This window comes from Podarcis melisellensis (assembly GCF_964234715.1).
Source record: "Podarcis melisellensis genome assembly, chromosome: 6".
NCBI lineage: Eukaryota > Metazoa > Chordata > Lepidosauria > Squamata > Lacertidae > Podarcis > Podarcis melisellensis.
In genome coordinates, this window is record NC_138538.1 from 55,231,519 (window position 1) to 55,245,389 (window position 13,871).

At 40.5% G+C, this 13,871-nt stretch overlaps 1 protein-coding gene across 6 annotated transcripts in view; it reads left to right on the forward strand.

Annotated features, from left to right (window-relative positions):
- The window catches only part of OSBPL9 (oxysterol binding protein like 9), a 60,273-nt gene that overhangs the window by 45,858 nt on the left and 544 nt on the right, over positions 1 to 13,871 (forward strand). For all 6 annotated transcript variants that reach the window (XM_081913937.1, XM_081913939.1, XM_081913936.1 and 3 more), the window contains 13 exons: positions 3,022 to 3,115; positions 4,153 to 4,257; positions 4,833 to 4,992; positions 6,356 to 6,468; positions 6,882 to 7,000; positions 8,116 to 8,201; positions 8,847 to 9,021; positions 10,590 to 10,674; positions 10,858 to 10,968; positions 11,844 to 11,907; positions 12,000 to 12,140; positions 12,328 to 12,406; positions 12,791 to 12,882. In XM_081913937.1, coding sequence (XP_081770063.1) covers positions 3,022 to 3,115; positions 4,153 to 4,257; positions 4,833 to 4,992; positions 6,356 to 6,468; positions 6,882 to 7,000; positions 8,116 to 8,201; positions 8,847 to 9,021; positions 10,590 to 10,674; positions 10,858 to 10,968; positions 11,844 to 11,907; positions 12,000 to 12,140; positions 12,328 to 12,406; positions 12,791 to 12,882 — 1,424 coding nt within the window. The remainder of the gene's footprint in view (positions 1 to 3,021; positions 3,116 to 4,152; positions 4,258 to 4,832; positions 4,993 to 6,355; positions 6,469 to 6,881; positions 7,001 to 8,115; positions 8,202 to 8,846; positions 9,022 to 10,589; positions 10,675 to 10,857; positions 10,969 to 11,843; positions 11,908 to 11,999; positions 12,141 to 12,327; positions 12,407 to 12,790; positions 12,883 to 13,871) is intronic.

A 13,871-nucleotide genomic window follows, 5' to 3' on the forward strand; every position in this document is an offset into this window, starting at 1 on the left:
CATCACTTCAGATGTCTGAAAGTCTGTCAATGTTCTCTGTTGAATTATCACCAGGTTTTGATAATGTCTTTCAAAACCTTGACTAGATTTGACGACTGTGGAATAAAAGCCTTTGTATTGACATTACGTAGTGTTCTTCTGAGATTAACTAGAGATAAAACAAAAAAAATTCCTTCCAGTAGCACCTTAAAGACCAACTAAGTTAGTTCTTGGTATGAGCTTTCGTGTGGAAGGAAATTTCTTGTGGAAATCTTCTTTCTAACTAGAGATAGTATTTATTAGAGAGGGAGGAGAGGACCAAGATTTCACCTTCATTATGGGGAAAAATATTAGTAACTAACCGTGCTCGTAATTATACCTAATGTCGTGGTAGTTAGATCACACCCATTCTCTCAACTGGCATGATTTTTGTGTTTGTAGAATTAATAATACTGACTTTTAAACACAACTCATTTTGACACTGAACAGTAAAGCATTATTCTCAAAGATCCATAAAAGTCTTTAGAATAGGAGTGGGCAAGCTGTGACCCTCCATATGTTGTTGACCTCAAACTTCCATCAGCCCTCACCATTGGCCGTGTTAGGCAGGATAGAGGGGAGTTGGAGTCCAACAACTGGAGGGCCACCACCATTTTAGAACAGCTTTAGAACAGTGAGGATCTGGGCAAAATATCAAGGAGATCATTCCAATATGTTGGAAGTAAGAGGCATAACAAACATTCATCTTTGACAGCAAATTGTATTGTATAAAGTCAGTTTCCAAACAACCTCAGTACATTTAAAATTAGAGTCAAATGCTATTTTATAATAGTTAAAAATGGCAATGAACAAAATAAGCTCTAATTAATTTCATTTACCGACAGCAATTTTGTCTTGTCCAGTATTTAGGGTGGTATCCAATACTGTTCATCAACTGATGAAAGGAATCCATCCACAGAATAGGAGAGGGAGGCAACGTTTGGAGATTCTCTATCCACCCACGTTGCCTCTAAATCTGCTCTGGAGCCCCCCCCCCCAAATCACCCAGAGCAGATTTAGAAGGCTGGAAGGGAGGGAGATTGCTGAAGATTGTCTCGCTTCTCATTCCACTGGCAGATTCCATCCATCAGTAGATTGATTGTATTAGATGCCCTCCTTTACTTAAATTTATTGTGCTGCATAGATTTAAAGCTGTTCCATATCTAGTTCTTCCTCCACAGGAAGCTAATTCCAAAGTTTAGCCATTGTTGCCATTTTAAAAGCAGGAAGAGATTACTTGCTGCAAGAAACATTTCTTGCCTCTGAAGTTACCGTATTTCTCAAGTTTTGAGTTGTTCCCATATATTATCACAACAGTCCTTCAATGTGTGTGCAGAAAGCCAGCTAACACTTGCTAATCATTTGCAAAGGAAAAACTTATCTGCTTGTACTACCCTCAAATGCTTCCCTTCTCTTCATATCTTCAAGAACTCCTCATTATTTTTGTTGCTGTCCTACTTTTCCAGAAAGAAGCTCATGTTCGGTTTAGTCTGTGTCTAATCTTCTGAGTTACTGTTTTTCTAGGTTTATCTTTCTTTGATATGAAATCTTGTACAATATCTCTTAAATGGATTTTATCAGATTGGGTTGTCTGCTGAGTTTTCAGGTTGCTGACTGCTCTAGCCTTACCTTGTTTTATTTCTGACCGTGTGCTCTGCAAATGGCAGGATTGTTTTAGGTTTAGTTTTTAAATATCAGTAAAGGTGATTTCAGTTGTATTTAACCCACACATTTAGAACTCTGCTGACAGAGTTTGAACAAAATGAAAAGTCAGCTGTTTCCCAAAGGTCTCACTTGCAGTTTGTTTCGTATGGTGGATCTTTGCATGCCTTCACTTGTACCACATAACATGTGACCAGAGCCACACATCCGTACACATCATATACCCAACTGCTTTCATTTTTCTACTCTTTGAAGCACATCTATCCTAGTAGATGTTACATGTATAATGAGGGCACATATGATAGGGTTGCCATATTTCAAAAAGTGAAAATCCAGACAAAAAAGTTAAGCTTTTTTTGTTTTTGCTGAAGTTGTTCTCCCCCACCCCCAAATCTAAATAAACAGAGAGGCTTCAAGCTCTTTTTAATGAAATTTGCCAAAATCTCCCATTTCCAACATGGGCTGCCATATGTTTGGATTTTCCCGGACATTCCAGCAATTTCTGCCCAGGTGCTGTTTAATAGGGCTGAATACTGGCTATGTCTGGGAAATTCCGGATGTGTGGCAACCCTAACATATGACTACCTAGCCCACCATATACTGGAAATTTTCAGTTTCATCAATTTTTCAACTTGCTGAAAGTTTTATCGTCTTTTCCCCTTTAAAATAGTGACAGTTGATACACTATGTTAATTTCCTGTCCTGATCAAAGTGACATCAGTCCTGCATCAGAATCTGGCAAGTGTGGTAGTGTGTGAAGAGGTCTTAAGGGGTATTATTAAAGGGACAATTGCTTTTCTGAAAAAGAAAATTGAAGGTGGAAAGATAAACGGAACTGTGTCTCAGCGTAGAATGAACTAGTGTGAAACAAGATCAGACAATGTATTATGCTTTCCCTCAAACTGCAAAGGAGCAAAATTAAATCTCTGAGTCATAAAACATATTCATAGTGACTCCTGTTCCAGATTCTTGACAAATTCTTATGGCACCATGTTCAGTAGTACTTCTGGAATTGTTGAGTATCTTCTCTGAAAGCAGGAGTAAACCACAATCTCTAGATGGTCTGTCATCTTTTAGGGTTGCTATCACATCAGTACGTTCAAAATTAAAGCTGGGACTCCTGGGTTTTATGATAGAGTATTTATATTTAAACTTAACTAAATTCACTTTCAACTTGCTACTACTATTCTGTACAGACCACTAATGCTTGGAGAACATTTGCTGTACTTCTGTCACTTTGCATTTCTCTCAGGAATTTGCTATTGCATTAAGAAAGTTCCTTCACAGAGCACACTCCGCTGTGGTTCTCAAAAAAGGTTTAATTTGTTTTTTGTGTCGCAGAGCACTATTAATCCTGTTGATGCAATATATCAACCTAGTCTATTGGAATCTTCAGTGATCAGCACAATGCCTACCCAAACTGTCTTACCTTCAGGTATAGTATTTGTAAGCTACTTGTGGAAATGTTTGTTTCTGAAACTTATGAAAATGTAATATTCAGTATTAATAGTAGATACAGTGTTTCAGCTCAAATGTGATTTATTTTATGTACACTTTCTCCCACTCCCCCCCCCCCCGCATCCCTTTATTTCTTACATACATGCATAAAAATGTTAGGCTGCCGCCACACCAATTCCAGCATGATGAACAGCATGCAGACAGGCTAGCAGTGTGAGTGGCAGGCGACCCAAGGAAGCTGTTTAATGAGGGAGGGGAGATGCTTCACGAAGCGGTTTGGCTAAGCACCACCCCTTTAAAAGAGGATGGGGCTTGGGGTCAAGCGTTGAAGTGTAAAGGGAGGAGGGTTTGGTCAGGTGTGGGGGGAGGGGGAGTTGGCAGGTACGTGGGGTTGTTGAGTGGAGCTGCAAGGACAACCACCCCAGTAGAATGCATATACAGTGGTACCTTGGTTCTCAAACTTAGTCTGACCCCCAAACGGTTCAAAAACCAAGGCACGGCTTCCAATTGACTGCAGGAGCTTCCTGCACTCAAATCGGAAGCCGTGTCAGATGTTCGGCTTCCAAAAAATGTTCGCAAACCAGAACACTCATTTCCGGGTTTGCGGCCTTCGGGAACCAAGGTACCACTGTATTCGCTGAATGTGGTTGTATAAAGGACGTAGCTTATAAGCTATTTGTGCTGTGCTGTTGCTTTGGAAATGAGCTAACTTTATTCTCTGTGCTGAAGTATATTTGACTCTTTCCTCTTGCACTCAAATTAATTGATTTCTTTTTACAAGCGTTGTTTTTATAATCAGTTCACATAGTAGTGTGTTTGCATTCCCTATCGTCATTGCCTGTTCTTTGCATTAAAGATACTCAGCTAAACTAGGAATGTGGTAGAGCAGTGAGCTTTCATCTTCCCACATGGAGAGTAGAACAGCAGAATACATTCTGTGCCTAGGATGATACCATGAATACGTCAGGATTTTTGCTTACACCATTTCACTTGTCACTTTGTAATAACTTTTAGAACCAACCCAGCTTTGCAAATCAGAGCAGCGACCTTCATCCTTGGCAGTTGGACCAGTTGTAGCATTAATTGGAAGTCACCAGACTCCAACACCAAATAGTACAGGTATAGCACAAATTCTTATCTTGTTTCAAAATACACTCTCACAGTTTGGTGGGAGTGGGGTGCCTGTGGACCTCCAGATGTTGCTGGAGTACAACCCCCATCCTTTCTGACCATTGGCTGTTTTCTCTGGAACAGATGGGTGTTGTAGTACCACAACATCAGGATTTGAATGCTACCCCTTTTCATGATGCACATGCTTTATTGGTGATTTCATAGGCTCCCACTATTTCCAAGTGGATGGAATAAAACCCTGGTGATGTTCTAGACCAAAGTGGCTAACCTGGTGCCCTCCAGACATTGCTGGACTCGAACTCCTATCTGCCCCAACCTGCACCAATCAGGAATGCTGGTTGGTGTGTGCTGGTTGGGAGAGACATGCCTTACATCCAATCACCTCTGTTACAGGTCTCTTCCTTTGTTTGTTGTCGTTACTTTTTAAAAGATACTGTGTTTAGATCTATTTATAAATCATTATTGATCTTGAACTTCATGAGCTAATAAAAGTTCAACCACTTATGTTTTGTTTGAAAACAACAAACTGTTTTTTTTTACATTTATACGCATAATCGTTACAGGAAGTGGCCAGTCAGCACCTAGCAGCAGTTTAACTTCTCCGAGCCATGCCAATATTTCTCCAAATACAGTTCCAGATTTCTCTTACTCCAGCAGTGAAGATGAATTTTATGATGCTGATGAATTCTATCAAAGCAGCTCATCCCCAAAGAGATGTTTGGAGTAAGTAATGGGAAGCCTACGAACACTATTTTCCCTTGAGAACTGTCAAAGTCGGTACATATACTGACCACATTCCATGCATGTAGCAGAAATCATTAGGACAGTGGGCAGTGCTCAGTGATGTCCTTCTGCTTGCACAACAGGACTTATGGTTTCTTACCTCAGCTCCCTCTGTCCCCTCAAAATCTGTTGCACAGGATCCCCAGACCCTCCAGAGCAGATTTTAGAGGGTGCAGGGGAGCGAGAAAGGAAAGATAAGCTTCATTGTACAAGTGGGCAACAGATCAAACTGTGTTGGATCTAACCCAGGATTTTTACTCCACTTTCTCATTTTCTTAAAAATACAAATTAAGAACAATTCCCCTTTTAAAAATTCATACTGTGAATGAAGCAACTACAATGTGCCAACATTATGCCCTGCGTGGATATGAAAATTGCACAAATTCTTATAGAAGCTAATGGAAATTGACGTTTTATTCATGAGCTGCTGTGTGGTGCACAGAGGTGTTCCTTAGTTCATAGACTTCAGCCATCAACTAAGTGAGTTGCCTGTAGCCATCTAGCTTTTAAACTCTGCTAAATCTGACCCACCATATACAGGCCTAATTTGGCCTGGCGGGTGTCCTAATTTGCTCAGCAGAGACAGTTCCTCCCACCCCTGATGTCAAATGCAATGGCAGGCAAAAACAAAGCTGCAAAGGAACCAGATGAGAGTCTTAAGAGTGCTCCTGGCAGGCAGAGTTTTGATTTGGTGCCCTTTAAATTTGGTGACAAATACAGGCTTCACTGGGATTGGTTCCACTTGGGAACTCCTGAGGGTGGTCCCTGCCAAAAGTAGGGGTTCCAATCAGCACTAAGTACAACTCCCACTGCAGGTATTTTCCTTGTAAGGAAAGAATCAGTGCCCTTTGAGTGTGCTCCAGTTTTTTCCCTTTGTAGTTGGGCCACTATGATGTCAGGCAGTTGACCTGCCTGTCAAAGTGACCAACAACATAGAGTAATGGCAGGTAAATTCTGATAATATATGTATAGAAGTTTTATTTATAACTTAAGGAAGTGAAAGGCTGCTGAACACAACAGAGGTTTCCTTTTCTACCGACTACAGCCCCCTGTGTGCCTTGAAAAGCCTCTCTTGTGGGTCAGCAGACTCTTGGAGGCTTAACCTCTGGTTACAATCCTTAAATCTTTTAAAATGCTAAATGATAGTGAACTATTGGCCTTCCTTTCGTCTCTTTTCCATACCTTAAAGCTGCTCTTTACCTGCCCTGGAATTTACTGTTTCTCAGCCATTCCCCAAGTGTGGGAGTTCTTCACATCCTTATCGTGTTTGTAATGGTCTAAAATGCTTTGTATCTTTCTGTAGCTCTTCAGGGCCCGGGGCCATCCTAACTCGTAGCAGCACAGGAAGTAGTATGAAGCGCCCAGACACAACAGAGTCCCTCAACTCTTCCATGTCTAATGGGACAAATGATGCTGGTAAGAGAAGTCCGCAAACCGTCCAGGGCCCCAACAGCACTTTGCTGCAAATTGCAGCGTGTATAGATACTACAAGACTCCTTTTTCTTCTTTATGCTAAGTAGTGAGGATAAATTAATCTTTATCTGCATGCTTGCTTTCAATATCTCTGCTATTGTTAAGGCGAAAAAACAATGTTTGCCTATCTTGGCGTATTTGATAAGGTGTGGGGGACTTTCCCCCACTTGGGCTGACCGTGGGTGGGCCCAGAGCCCTTGTTTATTCTCCCTCTTTCTGCCGCCTTCTTCCTCATTTTCTCTCACACACATGAAATTAAGGCAAACAGGTTCCCCACCCCTTAATTAGATTTTAATTATTTGAATGTTTTCTACTTCTTCAGTAAAGCTTGTGTTGAATGCAGTTTATTATTACAGATATGTTTGATCCCCACGACGATAGAGATGACGATAACGAAGGAGAGTCTGTGGAAGAACACAAGAGCGTTATCATGCATCTTTTGTCACAAGTTAGGTTAGGAATGGACTTAACCAAGGTAAGAGTCAAAAGGAGCTTCATGGAGTTTGAGCAGTTAGTGCCTTTAATTGCTTTGAGTGCAAGAGTATTCCGTCATCAAATAAATCACTTTTGCATCTCCTCTATCCCAAATCCTGATTGTTGAATCTGCATGTGTTAAACCTGCACAAACTTGTTTGTAAGTAATCTCTTCAATGGCATGATAGTTACATGCGCAAATTCAACACAGGGTGGCATCTAGTTGCTGCACTCTTAACAATGATATTTACATTAGATGCACTGTCCACACTGCAGCCCAAAGCTCTCCCTCTCCTAAGGGCTCCTGACCGGGGGGGGCGGGGGGCGGGGTGCCATAGAACCGCCCTAGTTGCTTCAGCATTTAATGTTAGGCCTGTTTCAGTCTCATTGAAATTAATTTGACTGGAGCACTGAACTTGATTTCATGGAGGCGTAATCTTACGGTTTTTTATTGATCTCATCCACATACGATAGTAAGTCATAGTCTTAAAAAAACTCACAAGTAATAAGTAAAGAATTTTAATATGAAATTCAAAAAGTACAAGGAGCAAGCCTTGGTTTCTGCTCACGGTGAGTGCTGGTTTTTTAGTAATGCTAAGCCAGTTACCTGGCTGGCTTACCATTACATACTGAAGAGCAAATCAGGCCCAATTGAGCAGCATGTTCATTATTTATTGCCTTTAAACTGAGATGAGTAGTGATTTCACACATCTCCAAACAGGTGAAATGAATAGAGTTTCCAATGTTGTTTCTGTTTTGGATTATCCCCCATGATCAACATTCTGGGCCATTCTTTTAATAAACAATATTGGGCATATAATAGGTTCCTTCTTTTGCAATAGGCTGATCACAAACCAGAAGTATATTATGTCCCTTCTTTTAAAGTTTCTTGGATGTATTGTGTAAAATCATCATCATCATTATCATCATCATCATCATCCTGTACTGGAAAGCTTAGTCAAAGGACCATCTGCTTTTTAACTAAGTGTGGTACCAGCAGTAAGTGCTGACCCTTACAAATGTCAAATTATGCTTAAGCAGTTTTGAGCAGCGTTAAGACTTAAGTGTTTTTTAGATAATCAAATGCTTAAGAGTCTTGTGTGTTTCTTCCCTCAGGTGGTTCTTCCAACTTTTATTTTGGAAAGAAGATCACTTTTAGAAATGTATGCAGACTTCTTTGCACATCCAGACTTATTTGTAAGGTATTCTCAATTTTGTTTTCATACAGCTTATATACCTGCAGTAGTGCAAGCTTTATATTCATTTGCATGGAATCCAAGCACGTAGGTGCACAGCTCCACTTCAGTGGATGCATTTTTGTCTAAGGATCATGATCTAGTTTGAATATATACATGATTTGTTGCCTACTTGTTAGGTGGATCCAGCTGCCTCTAGCAATACAGTGGTACCTCGGGTTAATTACTTAATTCGTTCTGGAGGTCCGTTCTTAACCTGAAACTGTTCTTAACCTGAAGCACCACTTTAGCTAATGGGGCCTCCTGCTGCCACCACGCCACCGGAGCACAATTTCTGTTCTTATGCTGAAGCAAAGTTCTTAACCCAAGGTACTATTTCTGGGTTAGTGGAGTCTGTAACCTGAAGCATATGTAACCTGAAGCATATGTAACCCGAGGTACCACTGTATTGGGACTGAAACTGGACAGTTAGTTTTACATTGCTGATAAAGCATTTTATCTTACAGGTAGGAATGGTAAGGTCTTTTATGTGTAGCTAAATCATCAGTTAGATTTTTTTTTCTCAGCCCAGTTTTAAACATCTTGAATAACTTTTTTGTGGTTTCAATTTTTTTAAAAAAATCTTTTGTTATCCTATTATGTCTTCTCTAGTATTAGTGACCAAAAAGATCCAAAGGACCGAATGGTTCAGGTGGTAAAGTGGTACCTCTCAGCTTTCCATGCAGGAAGAAAAGGGTCTGTTGCTAAAAAGCCTTACAATCCCATCCTGGGAGAAATATTCCGGTGTCACTGGGTGCTGCCAAGTGTGGAACAAGAAGAAACTACGGTTAGTAAAAATTACTTAACAGCTTGTTTACAAAATGCAACTTTTTAAAATCTCAGCCATTTCATAAGAGCTTTAACTCTCATTTCCATTTTGTTGAGAGGAAGGGACAGTTCACCATTTTTAAGTTCAAGGTGCCTTGAATAACCCAGAGCTTGAGAAATTAAATTTTTCTTATTCAGCGTCAGACCTCATACTGTCTCATACCGTTCCATCTGTCTTTTGATCACTTTCTCAGGATATCTTTCTAAGTAATTTGTCTAGCATTCAGCTCTAGACTACATACATGTTTTTCCCCCTCCCATGTTATCCTCACAACCCTGTGAGATAGAATAAATAGTGACTGGCCCGTGGTTACCCACTGAGCTTCATGGTTGAGTGAATATTTGAATCTAGGTCTCCCAGAGTTACATCATACTTTATTGACCTATGCAGTTTAGGACCCTCGTATCTATGGGACCGCCACTCCTGGTATGCCCCATGGAGGACCTTAAGGTCCACAAATAATAACACTTTGGACGTCCCAAGCCGCAAAGTGTTTAGATTGGTCTCAACTAAGGCCAGGACCTTTTCAGTACTGGCCCCGACTTGGTGGAACACTCTGTCATAAGAGACTAGGGCCCTGCGGGACTTGACATCTTTCCGCAGGGTCTGCAAGACAGAGCTGTTCCGCCTGGCCTTTGGTTTGGACTCGGTCTGACCCTTACATTTCCCTCCCCTTATGGTTTTGATTTATGGGCTACTAATAAAATGAGGCTGCATTTTGAATTGTATTTTAACCCGTATTTTAATAAACTGGTTCCCCCCCATTATGTTTTATTGTAATTTTATTGGTGATAGCCGCCCTGAGTCTGGCTTTGGCCGGGGAGGCAGGGTATAAATAAAAATATATTATTATTTATTATTATTATTAAGGCTTTGGTGATAATGTGAGCTAGCTCTTACAATGGGTTTATTTTTCTTCCCTTCCATCTAGGACCACTTATTTTACTTGATCACCATCCTTGTCTAATACATGGGGGACTTATAGATAGCATTGAGGGCCTTTCCAGACTAGTTAGCTTCACATTGTTCATTTTGGGGGAGAGCACATTTTCTAAATGATACTTTATATGTGGGCAAATACAATGACCTTTCCTAGTTGGTGCATCCAATCGGAGAGTAAATTTTGTGGAACAAAGTTTGTCCACCACTTGATGATGCCTTCTAATCCTATGCAGACATTTCCCACACCACCCATGGTATTTGACCTGGAATGCTCAGGCCCGCCTTCCTTGTCATACCCATAGATGCTGATTACATAGACCATGCCCATGTGATGTCTACACATCATGCTGTAGTGCGCTTCCTCTACTGTGCAAGTCATACTGTGTGCCCAGATTTATTTCACAGTCTCTTCCTAGGCATACAAATCATGCACATCCTAGGTAATAGCATACATTGTGCCCTTGTGTATTTTACCCTTTATTTTGTGCATTCTTGGAAGATTTATGTAGGGAACACATCTGAATACCTCGGTATATGTGTTAAAAAGACTGTATATCATGTAACATTGGAATATGTCTTTCTAGGAAACTCTGGCAGATGGACCACTTCCATGGGTTACTCAGAACAGTGTAACGTTTGTAGCGGAACAAGTTTCTCACCATCCTCCAAGTAAGTGAAGAAGCCTATTGCAGATTTTTAAAACCTCTGTTTTAATGCTGGTGTTTAGTCAGTGTTGGGCTTTGCTGCTGATTTTTTACTTGGGAAGTAAATAATAAATATCCATTTGCTCTTTGCAGGTGTTTTATCCTGAATTGATTGCTTTATAGTTTACCATTTTTTTCTGTCCTTAAGTTTCAGCATTTTATGCAGAATGCGCTAGCAAGAAAATACAGTTCAATGCCCACATCTGGACTAAGTCAAAGTTCCTGGGAATGTCTATTGGCGTTCATAATATAGGCCAAGGTATGTCTACTGTCACAGAAATGTGTATCTACTTCCTGATTCTCTAAATAAATGTATTTATGAGAAAGTATTTGATGAATTATTTTTTCATGCTGGATAAATTTCTCATTGAAGGCTGGTGGCAATCACAGCAGTAGTCACAAACCAATACAGAATCCTTTGGGTCTTGCTTTTCATTATAAAAAAGGTCCCACTGTGCACTGATTGCCTGCAGCAATGTTTGCAAAGGCTCCAGCCCATTCTGATGCCATGTATTTTTGGCTTTAAGTCCACAAGGCATCAACTGACCCAAGAGAACTGAAGTCACAATATGACTGGCATTGACTATGGGGCACATAATTCAGCATGTGCATTATCTGTAGAAGATCCCCATTTCCAGTTTTAAGGGGGAAGGGAACCACTTGGGCCGCAGGGATCAGAAAGTCGTCTACCCAGACCTCATAGAGTGCAGCTGCTGCAATTGATAATACTGAATGTATGGCTGTTTCTTTGTTGCACTGTCTTGCATGTTTGTTGTTAAAACATGGCAGCAGAGCAAAAAGTAATGGGGCAAACAGGAAATTGATTTATTGGACCTTCGGGAGGAATTCACAGAACAATGATTAAAGATTCAGATATGCTGCCGTTTCTTTTCATTATGCTATCATAAATTAAGGACTACAAAGGTGGTGGGAGAAGAACTGTGAAATGCCCAAAACATTTCAAGGGGCAGGAGAATAGGTTCTCTTTTCTGATTCCGTTGGCTTAGTTCTTCAATGGAAAATAACTTGCAACCAAGGTTTTCATGGCAGCATTTTTATTCTTCCGTGGTCCTTTGTCATCTTATTTCATATGAAAATACTGTCTTATTCTCATAATGCCCTCTTCTCTTGCAGGGTGTGTATCATGCCTAGATTATGACGAGCACTATATTCTAACATTCCCCAATGGTTACGGGAGGTAAGTGACTTCACACTTATCGGCAATTTATTTTATGATAGCAAATGTTTCTTTTCCTAACTCTTTAAGGGCATCTTCTGTTACCTTGACAGATCTATTCTCACAGTGCCATGGATAGAGCTGGGAGGAGAATGCAACATTAGCTGCTCCAAGACAGGCTATAATGCTACCATAATCTTCCACACGAAACCTTTCTATGGTGGGAAAAAGCACAGAGTTACAGCAGAAATCTTGTAAGTATATTCAGGGGTTTTAAGCAACAAACTTATTTCATACTTGTGGTAGTCAGAGAATAAGACACAAGACAGGAAGTAGAGCTACTGGCAGCTTAAGCCAGTGCTTTGGACAGGTACTCATCTTGTTTTATAATTATGAATACTATTAGCAGTGATGGATCCTGTTTTTTATCTTTTCTTTCAGTTCTCCTAATGACAAGAAATCTTTCTGTTCAGTTGAAGGAGAATGGAATGGTGTCATGTATGCCAAACATGCAACTGGGGTAAATCATCCTTTTTTCTGTTTTGTTTTAATCAATAGGCTAGACTAGAGGAACATGTTGTGGCACTCAAAGAAAATACTGATTATCCAAAGCATGTCATCTGAATTCCTTTTCCTGTTGCTAGTTAATTTGCTTCAGCCCAAAAGCTTTTTAATGGATTTAACATCCCAGGGGGCCACCAAGCAAATTGTGCTTCTTGCTGGTTGAGGCTCAGCATATTTGGGGGCTGATATTGATGCTAGACCATGGCAACTGACGGCATCTCTGCTGTGAAATTTAATTGTGCTAGAGAAATTTTGCAAAACTTAATGATGAATAAAACCTAGATGGTGAACAAATTGAAGCTGAAAAATATAAACAATAATAGTGCTATTCTTTCTTTAGGAGAATGTAGTCTTTATAGATACCAAGAAAATGCCTATCATTAAGAAGAAAGTAAGAAAACTAGAAGATCAAGAAGAATACGAATCCCGCTGGTAAGCATAATTCTTCTTCCTCCCTTTCCTACTAAAACCCAGACCATCAGGTAAATAGAGGTTAGTGGCCTGGATCTTGAATTCCTGTCAGCAGAATTTCCCTCACATGACACTCCTACTAGAATTAGCAGGGAGAGGAAGGTGGTATGTTTGCAGACTCCTCCTTCCACCTAGGTTCCCTAAAACAGAGGAGTGGGGCAGGGGGCTGGTTACAGAGGAATCACCAAAATGCTTCTCCTTTCCTCCTGCAATAGCCTCTGCTGGATCTGTCTTTTCTGTAAATGGGAGCCCTTATATTTGCAGAATAGACTCTGGATCTCATAAATGTAATTTGCTTGGAAATTAAATATCAGTTACTTCACCTCTATTTTTTGATAGAACAAGTGCATTGTTTAGCTATATTATGTGAAAAAAATCTACTTTCACATACTAGGAAATAAATCATTATTTATTTATTGCATATAACGTGGATTATGAGCAGTAACATGGGATGAATGTCAGTCATCAAGGTTTTGAAACAAAATTGGCCATAATAATAATAATAATAATTTATTATTTGTACCCCGCCCATCTGGCTGGGTTTCCCCAGCCACTCTGGGCGGCTTCCATAGAAACCAAAAATACACTAAAATATCACAGATTAAAAACTTCCCTGAACAGGGCTGCCTTAAGATGTCTTCTGAATGTCAGGTAGTTATTTATCGCTTTGACATCTGATGGAAGGCGTTCCACAGGGCAGGCGCCACTACCGATAAGGCCCTTTGCCTGGTACCCTGTAGCTTTGCTTCTCGCAATGAGGGAACCGCCAGAAGGCCCTCGGCGCTGGGCAACAGCGTCCGGGCAGAACGATGGCGGTGGAGACGCTCGTTCAGGTATACTGGGCCGAGGTCGTTTAAGGCTTTAAAGGTCAACACAGCACTTTGAATTGTGCTCGGAAACGTACTGGGAGCCAATGTGCCTATTTATCTTCCTTCATGGATGATTTTCCC